At 37.5% G+C, this 23,096-nt stretch overlaps 1 protein-coding gene across 1 annotated transcript in view; it reads left to right on the top strand.

Moving 5' to 3' along the window:
- LOC133518168 (LIM/homeobox protein Awh) overlaps nt 1–23,096 on the top strand; it is a 78,341-nt gene that overhangs the window by 43,513 nt on the left and 11,732 nt on the right. Inside the window, exon 2 of the mRNA XM_061851778.1 lies at nt 9,492–9,673. Within this exon, the coding sequence (XP_061707762.1) occupies nt 9,492–9,673 (182 nt within the window). The remainder of the gene's footprint in view (nt 1–9,491; nt 9,674–23,096) is intronic.

The following is a 23,096-nucleotide window of genomic DNA, read 5'->3' as shown; positions in this document are numbered from 1 at the left end:
CAATTTTTTGTCAAGTTCGAGTTCTGACGATGGGGTCCATGAGGAATCGAGGGAACTCTTCAAATGTGAAAGGCATACATATAGTGTTTTTTGTATTTTCATCAACAAATCAAGTATTTACATTTGTAGAAGTGACATTTGATGAAGTGGAGCTGTTCATGATGAACAGATTGGAACTCTTCAACGATGCATAGTTCACGTTTGGCAATTTGTTCTCTGTGCATGTTTGTCAAGTAGTTAGGTTTTCAAGACACATTTTTATATTTCTATCCTATTTAGTTTTTTTAATAATTATCTGGTGCTTTATTTCATGCATGGTGTGAAATAATTTATCTTAAATACAGTCGAATACCCTATTGCGGGTATCTTACCAGTCAACCATAGGACAAATCTGAAATGTGTCAAGGTGGGTGCAGTGGCAAAAAATAAACATGTTACCTCCTTTTATACATAATTAGGCGTAGGACGCTGTCTTTTTAATTTAATTGTATGAAATCAAAAATCAACAATAATCGTTCTCTCACCGGTCTTCCTCATTGAAGTCGGTTTTTTTTTCTTAAAAATTATTAGTTTACTTGATTACAAAATTTTTACTCAGTTTCCCAAAAGATGGCACTGTGCAATGTATGGCAATTAATTTAGTGTCGTTTAATTTCGTTGTATTATTACATCAACACAATTGAAATTGAATTGATATCCGTACCCCCCTCTTCTAACTTTAGAGTTAATTTGGCAAAATTATTCCTCGGTGGCTTAATTTCAGCACCATATCTGTTAGTTTAGCAGGGTACTCGATACTCGTAGCGCAGTAAGTTTGCACCTCCTTCCTAAGTAGCGCCATAAGATTCATGTGCAAACTTAACTCAATCGAGTGTAGTGGCTACCCCCCCTTCTAGGGGTTGAATTTTTATAGCCTATAACTTGGCCGGGCATTTTCTCGACAGATTAGTAAAGTTTGCATCAAAATCCGTTCAGCCGTTTTCACGTGATGCGAGGTCAAATAAACAGACAAACAGAGAAACAGACAAACAGACAAAAATTCTAAAAACTGTTGGAACGTGTTCTGTTAACGATTCTTAGTATCCCCAGCCTATTTTTTTTCGAATATCTTCCGTGTACAGACTTTCGACCTGCTTTAGCTTTATTATATGTATAGATAGATTTTCTGTATCATGTCGCTATTATGTCGACAAACACTGCATCCATCATGAGTTCGCTGGAATATGGCATACAGGTATAAACAAATAAATATTCTATCTGTTCCTAAAGTTTCACCAACCATTCAATTTCTTCCAAACAAACATCTACTGAAAGCAATTTAAGGATACAGAGTTGTTGAGACAAATATTTTGAATAAATTTTGTGAGTTTTCCGGCTGACTGCTCGCTCACGCCTCAGAAATCGTTTTCTCCCTCAATGTAAAACGACTCCCGAAAAAACCTTCACCAACCGACGAGTAAGTATAGGTACAGCGATGTTATGGTAATGTACACGAAAACTCGATCTCATTTGCGGCCTATTGTGCAAACAAGAATGATTCGACGTCAAAAACTCTTCTTTGAATCAAGTTTGACGACTACTTGTGTGCTTTTTGTAAACTTATCTAGGGAAATATAAGCAGCAAAAATATATTTGTGTGCGCTTAATTATATGTGAAAAACAGATGGAAATCTTGGTCTCCGTAACCGCATTCCAAAAATCTTTGAATAGCTCTCGCGCCCATTTAGCTCCAAACGTAAAGCGTACCCACTACTAAACTTAATCTTTTCAATACATTTATCATGTTCAGCCGATAAAAACGCCATAGAGATCAGCCGTACACAATGAGATACAAGCTCTCGGTACCTGATGCGGCCGAAAGTCAATTATATTCAAATATAAATCGGATTTGCAAAGGTAAGCCCATGACAATAGAGGAGGCAGGCGCCGTGCGATGATGCCAGCTTTGGGCCGCCGTGGGCTAATGGTCGGGCGCGACAGTTTGCGACACAATGCCGCGGCGCGCTCCCGCCCGCGGCCGCCCAGCACCCGGTGTCCGCACCCGACCCGTATCCGATATGCGATTATACTTTATACACTGCCTTATGAACTCTCCTTTGTCACATTCATTATTTGTAGGCGTCACTCTAAACGATTACTGCGCATATTACTAGGTTTATAGAAAACCTATTAGAAGCTAAATACCTACGATCGTAATCATAGCTATCACAAGATTTATATTATTTATCATAGGGATCAGTACCTTATTTACCAATGTAATATTGTCAGTAAATCTATTAATAAAAAAAACACATCATTAAAAAAAGTTATTGGTAGCGCTCGTTCAGCTCACAAGAACAGACGTTCAATACAAATTTAATACGTACATAGGACTCCCACGAGATTTTTTTTTTGTTAGTAGGTGCCTAACGTAGGTACCTAATTATCGTCCGGTCTTGGAGTTTGGAGTTTACATATCACGGTAAGACGAAAATTCTTGTAAGGGAGTCGATATTAACTTAAGATTTAAACCATACTCGTAGTTATGCTTTTATAAACATCCTAACTCATCGTATAACTAATGAAATATTGTAATCATAATTAAACGTATTAAAGTTCACTTTCGTCTTACAGTGCTTTCTACTGAGGCCTGCTTATCGTACTTCGATGTAGTTGCTAATCTAATATATGATAAATAGAGACCGCGTCACTTCAGCTTCAAGCAAGTTCAAGATCTCGTCGAAGTAACGACGTAAAGGATAGAGTACATATAAATATGTCCCGGATTCCGTTTACACTTAAAAACGATACTTAAAAATAGGTACCTACTGTTTATTGTACTATGCCACTGTTACATATTTAAACTTGATAATGTACTTATAATTATAATACAATCTGTATTCGAATACCGTTTGAGTTATTCGGTTACAGTTCAATTTAGTAGACTCGTCACGCCCGGCAAAATGATCGCACAATGCGTTGGTAACGGCGCTTACACCACACGAGTGTTCGCCCGGCTATTGAGTGGAGTCGTTGTTGACTCTTTTGTAAACCTTTATTAGATATCCAAGTCTGCTGCAAAAAAAATCCGAAACGATATATCATTTCACTTTTAGTACAAAAAATCTCTTTCATATCCTTTATTTGATTTTATAAGTCACAGAGGGAAGCAAGTCTCATCTAACGAAAGGAATCACGCACGAAGCGAATGATTGTTGAGAGTCTAAAACAAAGAAATGCAAATGAACACAAACGAGTCGGCCACTTGGTGGAGTGTGCTTATGTGAAACATTTTCACAGTAGCAAGTAATTAATGTAGTAGATCTGTTAAAGTATTCATTTATGCGTCACGGAGCCCGAAATGCGCGAAGCGAAAATCACAACCTTGGCAGAGAAACAAAAAGGTACGAACTCATTTGCATAATTTTAACCGAAATATAAAGTAAGCAAACCTTTTTTAAATGGTGCGTTAAATATAGTCAAACAACGTCATTATAAACGAGTAGCTGCTCACTCGGGTCCAACAGTGTCAAATGGCGGGCATCAAGCTGGAGATGTCCTCACAATGCGACCACACCGGGTATCTATTATGCGGCGCTATCAATAGAACCCTTAAGAAATTTGTTACTAAGATTTTGATAGGTGGCAACTGGTTTTTGTTCGTGTAGGAACAGCACCAGGGGAGCCTCTACATAATGTGCGCTGGTGCGGGGTGACGAGGCAGCGATCGGCGCTAGGGCCGGTCGGGACTCCGCGGCCGCAGCCGCAACATATTTATTGCTTACAAAATGCTGTGAATTTGTTTTGGGGTGTCGGAGCGTCGCTAAACGTTAATGTTGTTCGTGTATTGTTTGTTATTATTTGATCGGTGGCCGGGTGCGCTTTTCGAGGAGTCAATAACTGCGGCATTTTAGGGTTTGTTGTAACGATGGGGCAAAAAATATGGCACTGTTCAGCGTAGTTTATTGCTAAACTTGAAGTGGATGCATTAACATATGCCTCGGGCGCATTGGTTCGTTAGTATTTTGTAGTCATAAATAAAAACCCGGTAGGTCATATTAATAGTCCGCGTGTATGTACGAGTCTACGGCGATAAGGTATTCGTAAGGACATACCTATTGGGTTCTTTAAAAGTACCTATGCCTTGTGCTGTTCGAAATCGACCATATTGGTAGGTACCAACAACAACTATGGCAACGTAGGTATGTTACAATAGGCAAGGAGTAAATAGTAAAACATGGCGGTATAGTATGTAATTTATTACAGAGGGTTTGATATAACGCATTTCCGTGCGTAAGCGTACCTATAAGCGCGTACCTATAGAAGACACCGTTTGCCTTCATACCATCAAACTAGCCTACTTTGCCCGCTTATTTCGAAAACAAATAATTTTCTAAAGCTAACAAAACTTAACACTATCTAACAGTTAAACTATTTGAAGATTGTGAAACGCCAATGATGACTTTATTCAGGGTTGTGATAGTGAGGTTGTGAAAATATACAATTTCAAATAGAAATTTATGGAGGCGAAATACAGAAAGACTGGGAAATTACTTTTTGAGATAATAATAATAATAAATAAATTTTATAGGGACATTCTTACACAAATTGACTAAGTCGCACGGTGAGCTCAAGAAGGCTTCTGTTGTGGGTACTTAGATAACGATATAGTATATATAATGTATAAATACTTACATAGAAAACAACCATGCATCAGGAAAAAATATCTGTGCTAATCACACAAATAAATGAAAAGAAAAATTACCTATTTATTTAAGAGAATCACAGACAAAACGAAAAAACGACTACCTGTTACTAGTTAATACTAATTGTTATTTACTCGTACTAATTGTTAAAAAAGCTTCTGTGTAGTTAAAATTTAAACTATCTACATATTTTGTTTGAAACTAAATCCATATCAAAACAAATAAAAATCTAACAGAATTCGATACTGCTTTATAACTGCGAACAGTTAAACGAATATGTTTAAGTTGCCTATGTTAACAAAAATATAATAAGAAACTTGCATTTGGAAGAAATAACTTTTTGGTGAATTTACATTTTCTTTACTGATTTACTAAAGATATTATGTCATTGTGTAATGTGGCCTCTAAAGCATTATTTTTCTTCTGTTTTAGTACCATTAGGGACCATTATGAGAAATAAACGGAAAAAACATTTAACCTGATTATACGTCCTCCTTTTAACAAATTTAAGCTTAAGTGAGACATAATACCAACTAGGTACCTAATAGTTTTGCTATTTTATCAATCGTCCATTTGCGTAGACGGTACGCCGCAGATTCAGCCTCCACCGTCTCATTCTTTTTCATGTCAGCTCGAACAAGGGTAATTTGCTGCTTAAAGACAGTGAGCAAAATCGCATTTTGCTCACTGAGTGAGACAAAATAACATTCAAGTGACCTTTATATTCGAATGTCATTTCAACGTGCGGAGCCGATTACAAATTCGAAATATTTGGATGCTATTGTCTTTGTCCCTTTCATGTCATTAGCAAAATGAGAGAGAAAAAAAAGATAGTATAAGTGTAGCAGTAAATGTAATAAAATGTAAGTAATGAGCAAATGTCCCATGCGTCCTGTGGCCACCAGGTCTGTCACGGACGGATGGCAAGAGACCGGACGGATTAACGTTGGTTCCTTGGCAGAAGTGGCGTTGCCTCTTGTGGGATGTAACATGTGTAAATAATATGCTGAGAACATATGCTGCATCTCATTTCACAAACTCTGAAGTTGGCGGGAGCGGCGGCAGAAACGGCTGCAAGGCTCAAGCACGCCTTAGAAATGACGTGTGATCTCATACTGGTCGCCGTGGAGACTGCTAGACCCTGCGGTAATGAGGCTCTGGAGTTTTTTAGGGAGTTGGGCAGGCGTTTACGGGAGTAGGGTAATCATCCCAGCTCTGGGTCTTGGCTGGTCCAACAGGTTTCCATCGCCATACAGCGGGGGAATGCTGCCGGCATAATGGGAACTTTTGGGCCGGGCTTGTTGCATAGTGGGGATGGGCGTTAGTGAGTAGATGTTTTTGACGAAGCTTGTTGCGGAATTTATAAGTTGTTTTAGTGTTAATGTACAATACGTTTGTGACGATGCTTTGTGCGGAGTACATTTGTGTTTTAACGAAGCAAGCACGAAGCAATTTGTATTTGATTATCAATAAATCTATGTGATAAAATGACAAAAAAAGTGCACACGTAATTCAACGGTATATTGACAGTTTATAATAGACCCCCAAAATAAGTCAGACCGCATCGTTCCAAAACACACTAAGAGTCTTCGTTCGTAATAATTGATTGATGAATTAAAAGTTTAACACCGTATTTTACGTATATTACATTTTGAGTCGAAATAACCACTCGAAACTCACTCAAAATTAGCACTCGAAGAAAAATTAAACTTTGCTCTCTTGGAAAAAAAAATCTTCATCAAATAGCAAGAGGGTTTACTTATTTCATTCAGACAAATAATTATGTTAATCCCAAGTGTATATTTTACTTGCATAGTTTCCCGTTTGATTACAAGGCAACTACATCAAAAGGGTGTAATATTTATACAACAGTTTTATTGGATTACACCCCCGCTCCGCGCCGGGACAATCAAATAAATACTGTTTGCGCCGCGGCTTTGTCTGCGGGCGCGCACATGTTGTCGCCGGCGTCGAGATAATTATTGTGTCGCTAAACTAATTTTTAATACAGTTGCTCAAAAAGTGCTACTTTACGTAGCTATTTAGCGTGCGGAAAGTTAGATTTCGCGAACTAGTGTTTTTTACTTTTCCACTTGTTCCAATTCATGACTACTTATTGATGAGTGTTAATGTTAGTTTCCTTTAAAAGTCGTAATCGACATAAAAACCTACTTTTTAATGTAAAAATAATAAATATAAGCATATTTCATATTTTATTACTTACCTCTTCATTATTATAACACGTTTATTTTTTAATATTGAATATTGAAAAACCGTTCTTAATAAGTTGTCTGAATGGAACGGAGAACGGAATAGCTGCTGAAACGCCTGTCAAAGAATGTTTTAAGAAGGCAACGTTCGATATTGTTTTCATACAATTTAAATATACGATACACAAATAATCGTAAATAACGATACTTAGGTAATAATAGTATAATTTTTTATATTTACAATTGTCTCTGTTGAAAAAAAAAGTATTTGTTGTTTTCATATTTTTTCACAACTGTATTAAAAAACGTCGTTCGATACACGTGCGGAAATGTCATTCTTCATTCGTCCCGAGTTTTGACTCCTTCCCAGCTAGAGATTCAAATATAGAGATTGTCGTAATCATTCGTGCCTTTTACTCAATTATAGAGAAACAAAGTAAGCTTTAGGGTGCTGACCCTTTGCTTTGATAATAAGTTTAAAGTTTTTCAAGACTTATTTATATTACAATTTAAGCTTCATAAATATAAAGTTTCAGCGATATATATTTTTTCCAATAATAACATTTACCATACCTCAAGTAGATACATAATATATATATATATATATGGATAAGTGTCCAGTTTCTTTATGTCTGTTTTGTAGAGGCACCATGTCTCTGATCGAATTTAAACTGTCGTGAGACATACTAACATTATAATTTTACGGTTTACCCTCACGTGTTATTTTTAGTCACTCGCGCGACCTGTTCCGGAGAGACTAAAAACACGTGGATAGAAACCGTAAAATTAGTTTAACCATGTCTCTATACTTCATATAAAATGACAGGGATGATTAGCGCCCTGTAGACGCAAATTTTCGTTTCGTATGTAATTCAGATCATGGGACCTCTAGACGCGATGCTGCGACTGTGAGTCATCCGAAATTAGCAGTGGCATCACGCCAGATAGTGCTCCCAGGATAATTAAAATGTGATGCCTCATCTAGTGATGGCCTCTCATCTAGATTTAGCACAGCTGGGTCAGTCTCGCTTCCTCCTGGCGGTTGCTTGAGAATTTGAGTCTTAGAAGCACTTATAACTTTGTGTAACCTTGACATGAGCGTCGGACATGAGACATGAGGCGTAACCTCCAATATGGATTCTCTGAACTGCGGTCTATACTGAGGATTAAATGGCAGGACCGTGTTCCTAACTCTGAGGTCCTGCGTTGTTCCAGAATGTATGGCATGGCGGCTATGCTAAATGCAAAGGCAGCTCGGATGGTGTGGGCACGTCATTCCACAGCTGTTCTCTAAATCTCTACTCTGAGTTGGCGGTGGGTAAGCGGAAGAGCGGTGGCCAGCACCTACGCTACAAGTAAATAAACTAGTAGTTCGCTCGGAACTGAGAACTCGCGGTTCGTCAAAAAGATTGTTAGGTCAATTGAATGCACCTACTTAGTTGGCAAAGGAGCAAAAACCGCTTGCGATTTATTGCAGGGTCTGTGGAGCCCGTAACTGATACATTTAAGTCACCATAGATATTAAAATAAACTGTATCTGTGGTAACCCGCAATATTTCTGGTAAAATGTGAAATACCTATATTATGTTTATTTTATTTCGTTTTTATCTTGCTAATTATTTTAAAATCGATCATTTAAAAACAATATTATAAACGTGTAAACCAAACATTTTCATTTGATACCAAACTCGACCATACTTTCTTTCCAATAAGATGATCAGAATTACACGTTCAACGCGGCTGGCCAATGTTATTGTCAGTTCTGTAATAGGGTATTTAAGAGCAAGTTCGGGCTAGCCAGCCATATAGATAGCAGCAAATTAAGTCCACTAGTTTCCCAACTTTAAAAATAAGATTTTTCGAGAACAGATTCTTTGGCACAATCTCTTACTCGGTTTAGTAACGAGACAATCAGAAAATGCTAGAATAATGTACAGTCTCAGAATAATATACGTTTTTACAAGTCAACGTTCCAAAAATATGTTTGAGTACACGCCTCGCCTCTATGTCACTGACCATAAGGCTATGTAAATATATTTTTGGTTCGGTACCTCAAAAGGAAGAGCGATGGTGGCCTAGGCTGTAGGTCGCGGGGGTCAAACCTCGGCCCATACCAATGAGTATTTCGGAACTTATGTACGAAATATAATTAGATTTTTACTAAACTGGACTAATCCTAATAAGGCCCAGTATACCCTCTGGGTTGGACGGTCAGATGGCAGTCGTCGCTTTAAACTAATTACGCCCACAACCCACCCAAGGCTCCCATGAGCCGAGGAAGAAGAAAATACCATGAAAAGAAAAAAAACTTAACTCTTATAGGATCACTCGTGTGTGTCCGTCTGTCACGGCCAATTTTCTCCCAAATGACTGACCCAATTGACCTGAAATTTGGTAGGTACACATATCTAAGTCGGTGACCCAAAGCCGGACAAGTTACGTAACTAAATGAACTTTAAAAGGTCGATCTACGAGTCGAAAAAATGGTGATTTTTGGAACCCTTGAGGCGCGAGTCCGGCTTGCACTTGACTGGTTTTTTTTGTTAGTAGAGACTAATAGAGATAATTAGGTAAAGCGTGTTAATGTTGTTTGTAGACGGAGCACCGCACGTGCTGCGCGTGCGGGGAGCCCATCGCGGACCGCTTCCTGCTCGAGGTGGGCGGCGGCGCGTGGCACACGGCCTGTTTACGCTGCTGCGTGTGCGCCGTGCAGCTGGACCGCCATCCCTCCTGCTTCTTGCGTGATCGCCAGGTCTATTGCAAGCAGGATTACGCCAAGTAAGTACGCCCTACCCTCTTGTGTCTTGTATTTTCTTCTTGCAGGTCTGCCATTTCGTTCTACGGGTAAAGCCGTACTTTTTTATACTACGTCGGTAGAAAATAAGCGTACGTCCCACCTGATGATAAGCAGCCCCCGTAGTCTATGGACACCTGCACATCAGATGTGTTACATGCGCGTTACCGATCCTAATACTCCGCACCCACGTTGAAAACGGCTTGTGTCTAAAAACACAGATTCTTGCGTCACTACCTATTATAAAGTAGAAATGCTATTTTTACTTCGATTCCTTTCGGTAGGTACTTAAGGTGGTTCGATTTTCATACAAAAAACAATCGCTATTTATTTATTAATTACACAATATTATTACATAAATAGTTGCGCATCTATCTACTTTCGAATATTCATTTGCGCTAAATTAATAGAAAAACTTTGTTTCATACAGAAATCATGCAATAATCAACGTTATATTTTTATAAATTTTACTCATGTGTGTGTGACAAATGTCGTGTACAAATACATTGCGGCGTTGCCACTCCATGCATCGGCGCGACGTTGCGATGTTTGACGCGTTTTTAGCTGACTCTGTCGACACTGACACTCAGTGTGACCAGGCGTACGATAATTGTCGTACATGTACGATAATTTGGGCCCCGGTATGACGTAATGTTCCAAAGAGCATTATCGTACACTAAAGTACTATAATTTCAGCCCTTGGATGATGCCACCTTAAAAGTCTAGTAATTTGAAGCAAAATATGACACTTTCACTCAGAAATAGGCTAAAATTAGTTTCTTTTGGGTGTTCGGCTCCTTGGTGTAAGTTTAAAGTTTAAAATGTCACAACTTCCTGTATACCGTTTGAGTCTATCCCAAAAATACACAAACATAAACAGATTTTTTGCGCAATTTAGACGAAAATTGTCTTTTTTTTATTATTAATTGGAAATTTAAGCTTATTTTGCTAGACATTTTTAGGGGCTGCCTTTTTGATTGGCGTACGATATTTTTTTCACCGGTACAATAATATTGACATTCGAGTACGATAATTCTCTTCCGCTCACCTGGCAACACTGCTGAAACTTGACAGGACCTGGGGGCCTACCGCGAAAACCTAAATTCGCAAATTGCGGGGATCTTTCTCTTTTACTCTCACTAAGACGTAATTAGAGTGACAGAGAAAAATGCCCGAAATTGACGAATTTCGATTTTCCCGGTAGCCGCCCTGGTGCTTGAGGTACTTGATAGAAAACAACGCTGCCGCATGTTCTGAATTGTGATTTTATGTGTTTTTGGATTGAAAATGATAGCAACGTCTAAATCAAGCTACAAAAATCATCGATATTCTGGTCCGCGAAAAACCAGGAAAAGTGTAACTGTAATTGGAGTCTACAAAAATGACCAATTCATAGAAAATATGACCTAGAAACTAGTTCACTTTTATAAAACTCAATTTTGCCCGAGATTGTACTTAGGCGAATACCTAAGGGAGCTAAGTGTATTGATCTTGAATAATTAGTTGGCTAATACATATATGACTCCAACATGATATGGACATTTACATCATAACTATTATACCTAGTTGGTTACTAAGTTCTGTTACTCGATTTCTTTCTTTCTTCCTAGCGTTGTCCCAGCATATTGCCACGGCTCAATGGAGCTTGGGGTCCGCTTTGACAACTAATCCCAAGATTTGGCGTAGGCACTAGTTTTTACGAAAGCCACTGCCATTGCCATCTGACCTTCCAACCCAGAGGGTAAAACTAAGCCTTGTTGGGATTAGTCCAGTTTCCTCACGATGTTTTCCTTCACCGAAAAGCGACTGGTAAATATCAAATGGTATCTGTTCTGAAGTTCTGTTACTCGATTTGCAACCTCTTTATTTCCGTTAAAACAAATGCTACCGAAAAAATAAAAAATTACATAATGTGGTGGATTTGTGAGCTATAATTATATACCACACATAACGCTTATCTCGTCGTATCTATAATGAATTGGGGCCTAAAAGAGAATCGTATTCCAATTTTTTGAAACGCTTGTATTACTTTCTATATTAACTAAAAGTTGCCCTAAAATTCAGCTTTTATACTAAAAATGGCTTTAAATATTTTAAATTAACAAAATATATTTTGACAGATGCTTTCGCGCCCAAAACGCTCTTTGAAAATTGTGTGACGTCACAGTTTATGGCTTGACACATAACTACATACACACGTAGAAGATACGAACTGTCAACTGATATTTGTCATTTGTTGTTAATCGCCTAACTGTCAACAGTGTCAATCCGAGAGTTGTGACGTCATCAGAATCTTCAATGACGTTTCGAGTTTGGTCACGTGACGTGTGCCAAAAGATATTTTAAATTCAATATTTACAAAAATATGGTCATTACAGGTCCCCTAAAAGTAGTTTAACATGTTCTTATAATCCAAAAAATTTTTTGGGATACAATTATGCCCTAAGATTTGTAGATGGAAACAACCCTATTGCGTTGCACAAATGTGGGCACCCGCCAAACATGATTTTGGGTGTGTCATACTCAGGGCTAACACAGATTCATTTCTGTGAAAAAGGTGTGAAAACCGGAAACTGGAAACCGTTCTCGAACCAATAGTGAAGCCCTAAAGCCACACCCTATTTCAAAACCAGCCATGGATCTTTGAACAGGACTCAGCTCCTGCACATAAGGCAAAAACAACTCGAGCCTGGTTTCGAAGGAACAAAATTGACTTTATTGCCCACGAAGACTGGCCGTCCTCCAGCCCGGACCTTAACCCCCTGGATTATGCCATATAGCAGGTTATTGAGGAGAAAGCCTGTGCTAAACCCCACACAAATCTTAACTCCCTCAAGCGGGCCATAGTTAAGACAGTGACGGAATTAGACATGACAATCGTGCGTGCCGCTATTGATGACTGGCCTCGTCGTTTGAGGGCCTGTGTCAAAGCCAGAGGAGGCGATTTTGAATGATATTGTCATATGTAATTCCTGATTTTGTGTACTTCATTTTAATATATACTTTATTAAACTTTCGTTGGTATATTTTATGTAGATAAAGATTATTGAAGTAACAGAATTTAATAACCAACTAGGTAGAAAACAATGCAATACATAAACACATAAATTGGATATGATGTGATCCGTTGAATGAAATTGACAATAAATAAAATAAATAAATAATTTTCTATCTCTAGGCATTGTGTGAAACTTCTAGTTGTGTCAAAATATCGGGAAATCAATAATATATACAAACATGGTAAATATCTCATTTCTTTTTATAATGGTTATAAATAGAAGGCCATGCAATTTTGTAACTCACTGTAATTTAATTAAATGTATCGTAAAAAAAATGTTTTAATTCTACTGTAAAATAGTACCTACTTTTTTAAAGGCAGTAAGAGATTGCTTTAATTTTAGAACAAAACAGCGTTTTTTTTTTGAAAAAATACCGGAAAATCTGACTTACAAATTTGGACTTTCTTAGGTTCATTCTACTTAGACTCTTCTCCACCCTAGCATTAAAAAAAGATATCCTAAAATATCCATACCATTACGTCACATTTTAGTGTGAAAGAAATTTCAATGTAAAACTAAAATTTCAATACAAATTTTCGGGTTTTTTTAACACGAGGATTGATTATGCTAGTGATTCTGAGTTGGAAGAACCCAAAAATATCATGATGTGTGAGAATCAGATTTTTAATATTTTTATGGAAAACGCTCATATTTCTCATAAAATAATTTATTAATAATAGGTACCTACTTGATAATACTGATAACAAAAAAAATTTTAATGAGTCTCGAACCCACATCCTCTTGCATGTATTTCCACGTACATACCGCAACGCTATTGAAGCCTACTCACGCTGTGCCAAATTGTCTACTACAAGGATCCCAGTAAGACTGTTTGAATGTGTGAGTGATACTTAGAAATAGAGTCAAGAAACATTCTGTCGACATTAAGGGGTAGTTTTTGTACAATGAAGTGTTCAATGTTTGTTGTAATAGTTCAATATTTATTTAATGAGTGCGCTAAACATAATTTACAGTATAGAAATACCAAGACTACTCCACAAAAAAATTAAAACTCAAAATTTGCAATTGTGGCGCCATCTAGTGAGGTTTAAGCTTTGGGTAACCTAATCGAACCACCTTAATATATACAAACATTCATATAATCACGCCTATTTCTCGGAGGGATAGGCAGAGACCACGGATTTCCACTTGCTACGATCTTGACATACCTCTATCCAGCCTCCATCGCTTGTTTCACTTTCATAACATTTCTCATAGACACTCGCCGGTTTAGGTTGCTCTTGATCTGGCCTTTCTTCAGGATTTCCCCGATTTGATCAGAAAAGGTCTACCCTTCTAGCTCCCTCTTCTACTTCTCCCTTATACTCTCTCTATTTTACTCTTCTTTCGCTCATTCTTTCCACGTGTCCAAACCATCTCATCACCTTTCTAAATTTTTTACACTACGTCTTCGTTCAGTCCACACTTTTCCCTTAAAACACTGTTCCTAATTATATAAGAGATAGGTTCCTAATAGATAAAAGTAAATCAAATCATAAGTAAAACAGTAAACTACAAAAATCTTTGAAAATTATGTTATATTACTCGTATTTGAGTCTTTTGGAATAGCTGTCGGTTCTACATGCGATTCACCCAAGTCTTTGTTCGTCAATTAAGTGGTTCTTCAAGTATTCTTTACGCAGTTCGTCAAGTATCCTTGACGCGTCCATGTCGCGATTCGTCCCCCACAAGGCTCTCTAGGCTTACGGATAACAAGTCTAAATAAACTTAAAAACCGTTTAATATATGTCTACTAAAATAACATTTTGAAAAACCTAACTATTTACTGAGAAAAACATATGACCGGCGTTTTTTGCATAGCTGTCCAAGGTATCCGTAAAAGCCGGCGCCAACACCACATCTTAAACGCGTTGACACGCTTGATCAAATCTGCTCGTTTAGTCCATGTCTCACAACCATAGAGAAAGATTGGGAACACCAGAGAAAGCACAAGTCTAACCTTCGTCTGTTTTAATATACCTCGATCTTGCCAGATCTTGTCTAACCGAGCGAAAGGACGTACTTATAAGAATAGTCATTTGTTTTAGTAGTAGTAATGCACTTTATTGTATTGTGTTTTACAAGGGGGCAAAGTTGTTGTTTAACCTGTCGTGCTAATATTTATACCCGAGAAAACAAAAGATTCCAAAATTGAACCACGAGCGTAGCGAATTGTTCGAAAATTGGAATCTATAGCGTTGCGAGGGTTTTAAGGCACGAGGGTTAAACAAATTTTGCCACCGAGTGAAATAGAAAAAATTCATCACACCAACACAAGGCAAATACTACATAACTGTAAAATATCAAACAAAATAAAAGCAAATCGATTCAAAATGAATGTTATTATCATTATTATTCAAAAGCATCATTCAAGTCAATTCTACCATCAAACATAAGGAAACTCAGAATTTGCATTTGATTACTCGCTGATCAGTTTTTGAATAATCAAGAGAGCCTTTACCAGCTGGTGTGGTGAAAAGAATATTAATGATTGAGGAGGAGGGGTAAAATCATGTTCCCTAGTTAGTTAAAGGAGTGACAGGACCAAAAAGGTTAGGAACCACTGGGCTAAAGCAAACCAGAGGCAGAGAGTCCTGTCCCACCCATCTAACTATGGCAAATGCCCAATATGAAGAGGGGACAAAATTTCAAAGTCTAGTACTAGGTCAAGTAGGGGTATCATTTGAAAGAGCTTAAATTGTACATTCCTAAACATATTTTTATCGCAGTGAAAAAAATTGATTTATGGAGGAAAATGTGAAAAAAATACCATCTTTATCTCCGAAGATTACTGGAGAAAAAATATGTAATTTTTACAAAATATTAACATTCTGTACAATTTGCAGGAAAAATATAATCAAACCTCTAAAAATTTCATATTGGTAGCTTTTTATTAAATTAATAGAAAACGTTTACTTTGGTAGCTTTTTATTAAATTAATAGAAAACGTTTCCGAATTCAGTTTGCAATTTAACCAACTTTACGTGTGTTTATTACACTTGAAATTTAGATGAGATTACATTAAAGACACCTATTTTCAAATAAAACAACAATTTTTAAATCAGTCCACATTGTAGAGAATTATCCTCGAAAAACCAACATACGTGCATTACATCGCGCAAATTAGCTAGATTGTGGACCCGGGTATTAAACTACGTCTACAAGAGAGGTATGGGTATTGTGAATGTCATCTCGCTCTGTGTGGTAGGGCACAGCACAGCGGATGTCCTTCCAGATCTAGAGCAGAGCCCAACTGGAGAAGTACCTCCACCTTACAGAAAATCGCAGCCAAATAACACTAGACCCTACTCATAGTGTTGTGTTCCTGCCGGTGAGTAAGGTTGCCAGAGCTCAACGAGGGTGGGAGGGGGTTAGGGTCGGCAACGCGCATGTAGCCTATACTACTATCCATAGCCTATGTACACCTGCAACTCCTCTGGAGTTGCAGGTGTACATAGGCTTGTACCCGCGACCTCCGGATTGCAAGTCGCATGCTCTTACCGCTAGGCCACCAGCGCTTTTTAGAAAGGGTTCCGTACCATTCTCTAAAAATCACTTGTTTGTATGGGAGCCCCCTTAAATATTTATTTTATTCTGTTTTTAGTATTTGTTGTTATAGCGGCAACAGAAATACATAATCTGTAGAAATTTCAACCGGCTAACTATCACGGTTCAGGAGATACAGTCTGGTGACAGACAACGGACGGACGGACGGACGGACGGACAGCGGAGCCTCTGTAATAGGGACCCGTTTGACCATTTGAGTACGGAACCCTAAAAAGGCCTATATACGAGTTCTACGCGGATGAAATTGCCCGTATATTTTTGTTACTCTTTTACGCCAATATTTTTCCACTAATAGTATACAGTCAGGTACGCATAGTTCCAAAGCCGGTAGATGTATACACCGTGGGCTGATAAAATCCGAAGGATTTTAAGGATGTATTCTTGACCGCATTTAGAGATTAAAATGTCACAGAAAGTTTTCTGAAATCAGTCTTGTTTTAGAGATAATGACAATTTTTGTAAACAATTGTTTCTGTAATAACTTAGTGAAAAACTCCTTTTTGGCTGCGACGCTGTTACTATGTGACTTGGTTTAGATATGCCTGTTGGCAGACATAAAAGTTTTATAAGAAACTCGCAATTTTTAGTGTAAATAAAACAAAATCTTTACTTATTCATTGTAACTAATATTTTTTTTTTTCGCCAAGATGAAAGAAGAAATAACGTGTCGTATGAAGAAAAAGCAAAAAAAAATTTTTTTTTGTCAGGTAATTTTTTTTTTCCGAATTTTCCAAAAATGTATATACATTTTTTTGCTGCTCATGACCTCAGGAATGCGTGGTTAAAATCTGTCGGGTTTTACCAGCCCACGGCGTATATTGAGTTCTGAAATACATAATTAAGAACTTCTCATGAATTTGAACTTGGTATCACTAGCCATTTGAGCTAGCTCTAGCCAAGAGATCCGTAAAACACAAGTCAACGTTACAATCGTTTAGACGGTCAAACGTTAATCCTTTACAATACGCTGCCTACGTCCAATTAACCTTCGACGTATTAGAAATAACCAAAGTCATCATTTTCCAAGTCATCCGTGATGCCGAAATAGCCGACCAGAATCGAAATCACCGCGGTATGCTAGGTATGGCATCGGCGAGATGGCTATTGTCAGAGTGGTTGGGTTGTTCGAGGTATGTGCGGAGGTATGCTCTCAGGGTAGGCGGTCCGGTGTGTAGCCGACCTCTGACCTGCTTGCGCGCTGTGTGGCGAGCGTGATGATGCACTATTGACAGGCTCTAGGCACACGTCGCTCTTTTTGTGATATTATAGCAGAAAGTTCTGAATCGATACCAACTAGCATTATTGACGTCTGCCCGATGCTTGCAGCAATACTGGCCTATTTATCATTTAAAGGTTCGCCTTGTATGGGGGAGGCACGAAATACAGAATGGTCAGTTGGTTTCTTGCGTATATCATTTTTAACAATTGCATATGTCGGTTGGTACATACCATACACAATGTTGAATATGTATGATAAATATATATACATACGTGCAACACATATGAGTAAAGAAGTACAAAAATAAAATCAATAGGGAGATAGAACTAAAAGGAAGTTTTCTATAACACCTCTGCATCCGATCCGATTTACATAAACATCACTTTAAATGAGAAATAAAGCGTCCTCTCGCAACAGGTGCGTGAGAACATATCGACTAAATAGAAAAAACAGGCCAACGTACCGAAGAGTGGTTTTATTGAAAATCCGTCGGACGAGTGTAGCACAACAAAGCGGTGACGGGGAACGTTGCCAGCGTAAAAAATACACCGGCGAGTCTGCTCCGTGACTTGCAACACTGGCGTTTTCATTTGTCATTTATTATGATTGTGATAACTGGATGCGACGTGAAACCATATATTTTAATCGAGACAGCTAGCGGCCAATGCAATGGTCCTCGGAACGAAAACGTTCCTTCGCGGTGGTATCCGGAATGAAAGTAGATCTATCATAAAAGATATGATATTTACTATAAAAATATAGGTACTTAAATGTGTTTGTTTTTTTACCATTGATATACAGGTATAGTTGGCGCAACGTATGAACCAATAGATATGTATGTACCTATATAAGGATAATTTCATGATTGCCAAAATACTGTTTCTTAAGCCCGTCACAGACGGAGCGATAATATATATGTATAAGGGGCCGGTGTACCGAAAAAAAACTGTAAACTTCAAATGAAAATGACTCATGCGATTGAGAACAAACTAAGGTTTTTAGAATAACTACAATAAAAAACGACCTTTAATTTAGATAATTGTCAGTTTTTTATTTATTATTTTTTCTGTAGGAGTGATAGGCAGCTTCTTCCCAGCGCATTCAGTGGCAGCTTTTTAGGGGCCCGTTTTTCATATTTGCCTGCATCAGCTGTATTGCTGGAATGTTAATGTTTTTTGACTGTTTCATACTTCTCTTTTAACGCATTCACTGCCACCGACGCATATATGCGTTCACCGTCATACAAGTTTGTTCCTAAGCCACGCCCCCTGGCAGTGAATGCGTTAATACACTTTTGATTTGAGCCCAATAATAGTTGAAAATGACACTACAGGACGTTTGGAGCTCTTACTCTATTCTCTGTCTACTACCAAATGCGATTTTTGAACGAAAAAAAATGTATGATTTTCGACTTGGCCTAGAATTAAGTAACACACATTTTCTGTAAATTTAGATATCCTAACTAAAAAAGATTTGCATGCCCATTAGCTGGCTGAATACACTGTTCCTGGAAATGTATTTGACAACATCCACTTGACTGTATTCTAGCAAATAAATGATTTGATATTTAATTCCGACAGATACCCACAGATTCTTATAGTATAGCTAAGCACCACACACGCCAACGATACCGTGAAAGAGACGAAATATACTTACCAATATATATCGTAATACCTATACCGAATTTACACAACGCAAGGTATCTTAAGATGCCTTGCTATAAGATATCGTAAGATACCAAAATATATATTATATCCTCTTGTGTGGACTCTGTTAAATGGTAAGTACGTAAAATATATCGTAAGATGCCTTGTAGACCGCGAGCCAGAAACAATTTCCATGACCAATCGCCTCCCGGCTGAAAACTCGTGTAGTGGTTAACGACTAGGTATGATGAACCCTCATGGACGTCAGTTGCCTCTCCGTTGGTGGGTTGAGGAATGGCAGCTAACGAAACACGTAAAACAAAACAAAGAAAAATTATCATCGCCTCCCGTTTGATACTTTGTCAAATGATAGTTCAGATGCTGTTGTTAATTTAAAAAATCGTCAGCCGGTTATATCACGGTGGTAAGAACATCAGCTGGTCGCATTAACATGTAAAAATAAGCGCTATACCTTTTATGATAGCAATAACAAATCATAAAACTAACGCCGTAAACGCCGGAAAAGCCATCAACGGATTACGCAATTTACATATTACGTATACTTTGCCGCACATAAAGTGGTAAGGCGCATATTTTTTACATGTTCATTTTACAGCTGACGGTCATTCCGCCGCGATAGAACCGGCTGACGGTTTTTATTTTAATTTTAAGACAGCATCTAAACTATCATCTGACAAAGTATGAGCCGGAATGACTGCCGAAATATGCTCCTGGCACGCGGTCTATTGCTATAAGATATCTTTTGGTATATTATCGCTCTGTCTGCGAGGGGCTTTACGATGCGCCGCCTATAGATAAATAGTTACGAGTACCTATTATACTTAGCACTCAGTAGTCAGCCCTTGTGATTCCTATACTATACACACCTATGTATTTGCTTGTACCTACCTAAATATGAACGCTTCGTGATCCTGAGGATAGAGTAGGTACATAAGTACTCAAAGCATTATAAGAATTCAAGTTTGATTACAAGGTCACGGCATGTCGAACATCAGAAACGAACAAAGTGTCCGTTTCACAAAGCAGGAGAACATTCGCGTATCAGCTATCAATTCACATCCTTGACATTAAGTATTGATCGATGATGCCACCAGGGCTTGACGGGCGGCACATACTTAGCATAACACTTTTAAAACTCTTCTCGTATAAAATCTGTCTGTTTCAATCAGGTCCCAATTAAAGATCGTTACAGCAATTACTAATTACCACGCCCTTTTGAGAATTACTTTAACTGCGTGGACCTTAATCCACAACGAGTAGGTAATCATTCGTTATGAACGGTCATGTTAAAAAAAACGCCTTCTAAATTAAACGTTATTTTTGTAAATGATGACTGACTTATATAACTTAAATTAAAAACAAAATCAACTACAACATAAGTAAGTTGGTACGGTCACATACTTTAATTGTTGGTCCATTTAGGGTTCAAACTAATTTGGGTGTAAATACTAACGGTATGATTTGTCCAATGTAGAGAAAACCCTAAATGGCTCTACAATTAAAGTCCGTGACTGTACCTATATCCACCTACAGTGGAGTTCAACAGAAATGGCTACCGAAATTTTATTACTTACTTGACCGGTTAAATACGTGCCAATAAAAAATAAAACATTCGCTATTTTATTCCACTAGTCGATACAGTTAATGTAAAACTGTTATTATTACCTATGTCTTAAACTCGTTTTTCTTTTCGTTTCGTTTCATTTTCATGTGGTTTTTATCTTTTATCATTTGCAGTGAACGGAATAAATACCTTAACTTGGTAGACCAAAGTCATAAAGTGGAGACTGCCTTTGATAACATTTTTTTCTGGGACTAAAGTCCCGAGAACGTACTAAGAAAATAACATTGTTATAAATACGGCAAATAACAATGCATTCCTCTTTTTTGTCCAATGCAATCAATTCAATAGTCTTAAAATAAAGCAACCATTATTGGGCGATTCTCCGAGATGACGTTCGGTGCATGATGTCGATGCCGATATTTTCTTTTTACTTTTTTGACGTGACTTTTTTCTTAAAATCTAGCCTTAATATAAAACATTGCTAGGGAAGGCCTCCATTAGAACCTCATCGTTTTTAAAATATTTGTGATTTAAAAAACACCGAGATCATGTGCATGCACTGAAATCAATTGTCGTCACTGAATAAAAAAAATATTATTTTAAAATTATTCATAATATTCGTATTTGATGATAAGCGATGTAGAAAGGCTAATGATCTCGCAAGCTTATATAAATTTAATACATAGTACCTTTACGACTAAACAACAACCCTCCAAGATATCTTACACTATTTAACTAACGTCATGCAATAGGGCAATATATGGTCGTGAAACGAGTTTTAAGACATGTTGACCATAAATTCGCACAAGAACTATGAAGGTGAAGATGTTTGTTTCACACAATTCGACCGCACACTCATCAAAAAGAAATTACTTCGCCTGGTAAAAAATAAACTTTTGAGTGGTGTTCAATAAAAAAAAAACTTTTGTTCACTGTTAAAGCAATGTAATGCATAATGGACACATATTTTTATGTTTATAAAACGTATCTTATACTCTTTAGATGTATTTAGTTAGAAAATATAGTACAACAAACTAATCTACAAGGATGAATTTATTTCAAGGATCACTTTTTTGATATCGGTGGTTAAGAAACCCACCGAAATCAACACCACCTAACTTAATCGCTTTATAGCAATTATAGAAATAGCATGATCATGAATGATACAGAGAAGATGTAATAATGATGATTTTACGTACTTTCGTAGATATCTTAAACACTTGCATAACGATAATTGCACTAAAACTGCCGGAGTAAATTGCACCACCGATCTAAAAATAATTCAGTAATAAACCAACCGAATGACGGAGAAACGTTTAAAAAGTCATCTTATTATACAGTGACTGCGCCTCCACTTTATTCAACGGTTAAGGCACAACTAAAGCATACTATGTTTGAGCTACTGAGTTTCTGGTCCACTACTTTATAAGAGTACCGACATGTTCAGCAAATTACACCGAAATCAGTCACCAGCTCGGGACATATCGTAAAATATTTTTTGATGTAAAGAATATGATAAGTTAACTAATACATTATACGTGAATCCCCATAATAATTCCGATTTAAAGCTCCATCGTGAGTAATATTTTTTTTGTCTCCAAAAATCCGGGACACTCCCACCGAACATATTTTTTTAGATTTGACTTTTTTTTCTTATATTCTCCATTTTATGACTTTGTTCTACCAAGTTTAGGTATTTATACTCTGTCTATTCCGATCATTGATAATTTGTTAAGGTTTTGGGTGAATTGGTTGAAATATGACGATGTTTGCTAAAGATGTCGGAAAAAATCTCGCTGTCTAGGAGCTTTTATCGAAAACGCTGCTTAATCCGTTTGGTATATAACACATGTATTTCTCTTTGATTGGTCTACAAAAAAGTCCGCGATAGGATAACTTGCTAAACCCATTCTGAACTTCTAAATAACCGGCCAAGAGCATGTCGGGCCACGCTCAGTGTAGGGTTCCGTAGTTACTCTTCCGTCACAATAAGCTAAACTGGAGCTTAAAGTATAGTAAATTGTTAACCAAGGGATGAAACGGTACCTTTCACCCGAGTTAAACAAATAGGCTTTGCATAATCAGTACCTAATTAAAGTAAGTCTTTTTACTATGAAGGGAAAACTTTTTGCGATAACTCAAAAACAGCTAAACTGATCATGTCCGCTATAGTTTTCATTTAATGTCTTTCTTAAGCTCTACTTCCACGATTTTTTTCATATTTTTTGGACCTATGGTTCAAAATTTAGAGGGGGGGGACACATTTTTTTTTCTTTCGGAGCGATTAGCTCCGAATATATTCACTTTATCAAAAAATGTTCCTTGAAAACC

The sequence above is a fragment of the Cydia pomonella genome, chromosome 1 (assembly GCF_033807575.1).
Source record: "Cydia pomonella isolate Wapato2018A chromosome 1, ilCydPomo1, whole genome shotgun sequence".
NCBI lineage: Eukaryota > Metazoa > Arthropoda > Insecta > Lepidoptera > Tortricidae > Cydia > Cydia pomonella.
The sequence above is the reverse complement of the archived record's forward strand: the minus strand, read 5'-3'. Positions and strand labels throughout refer to the sequence as shown.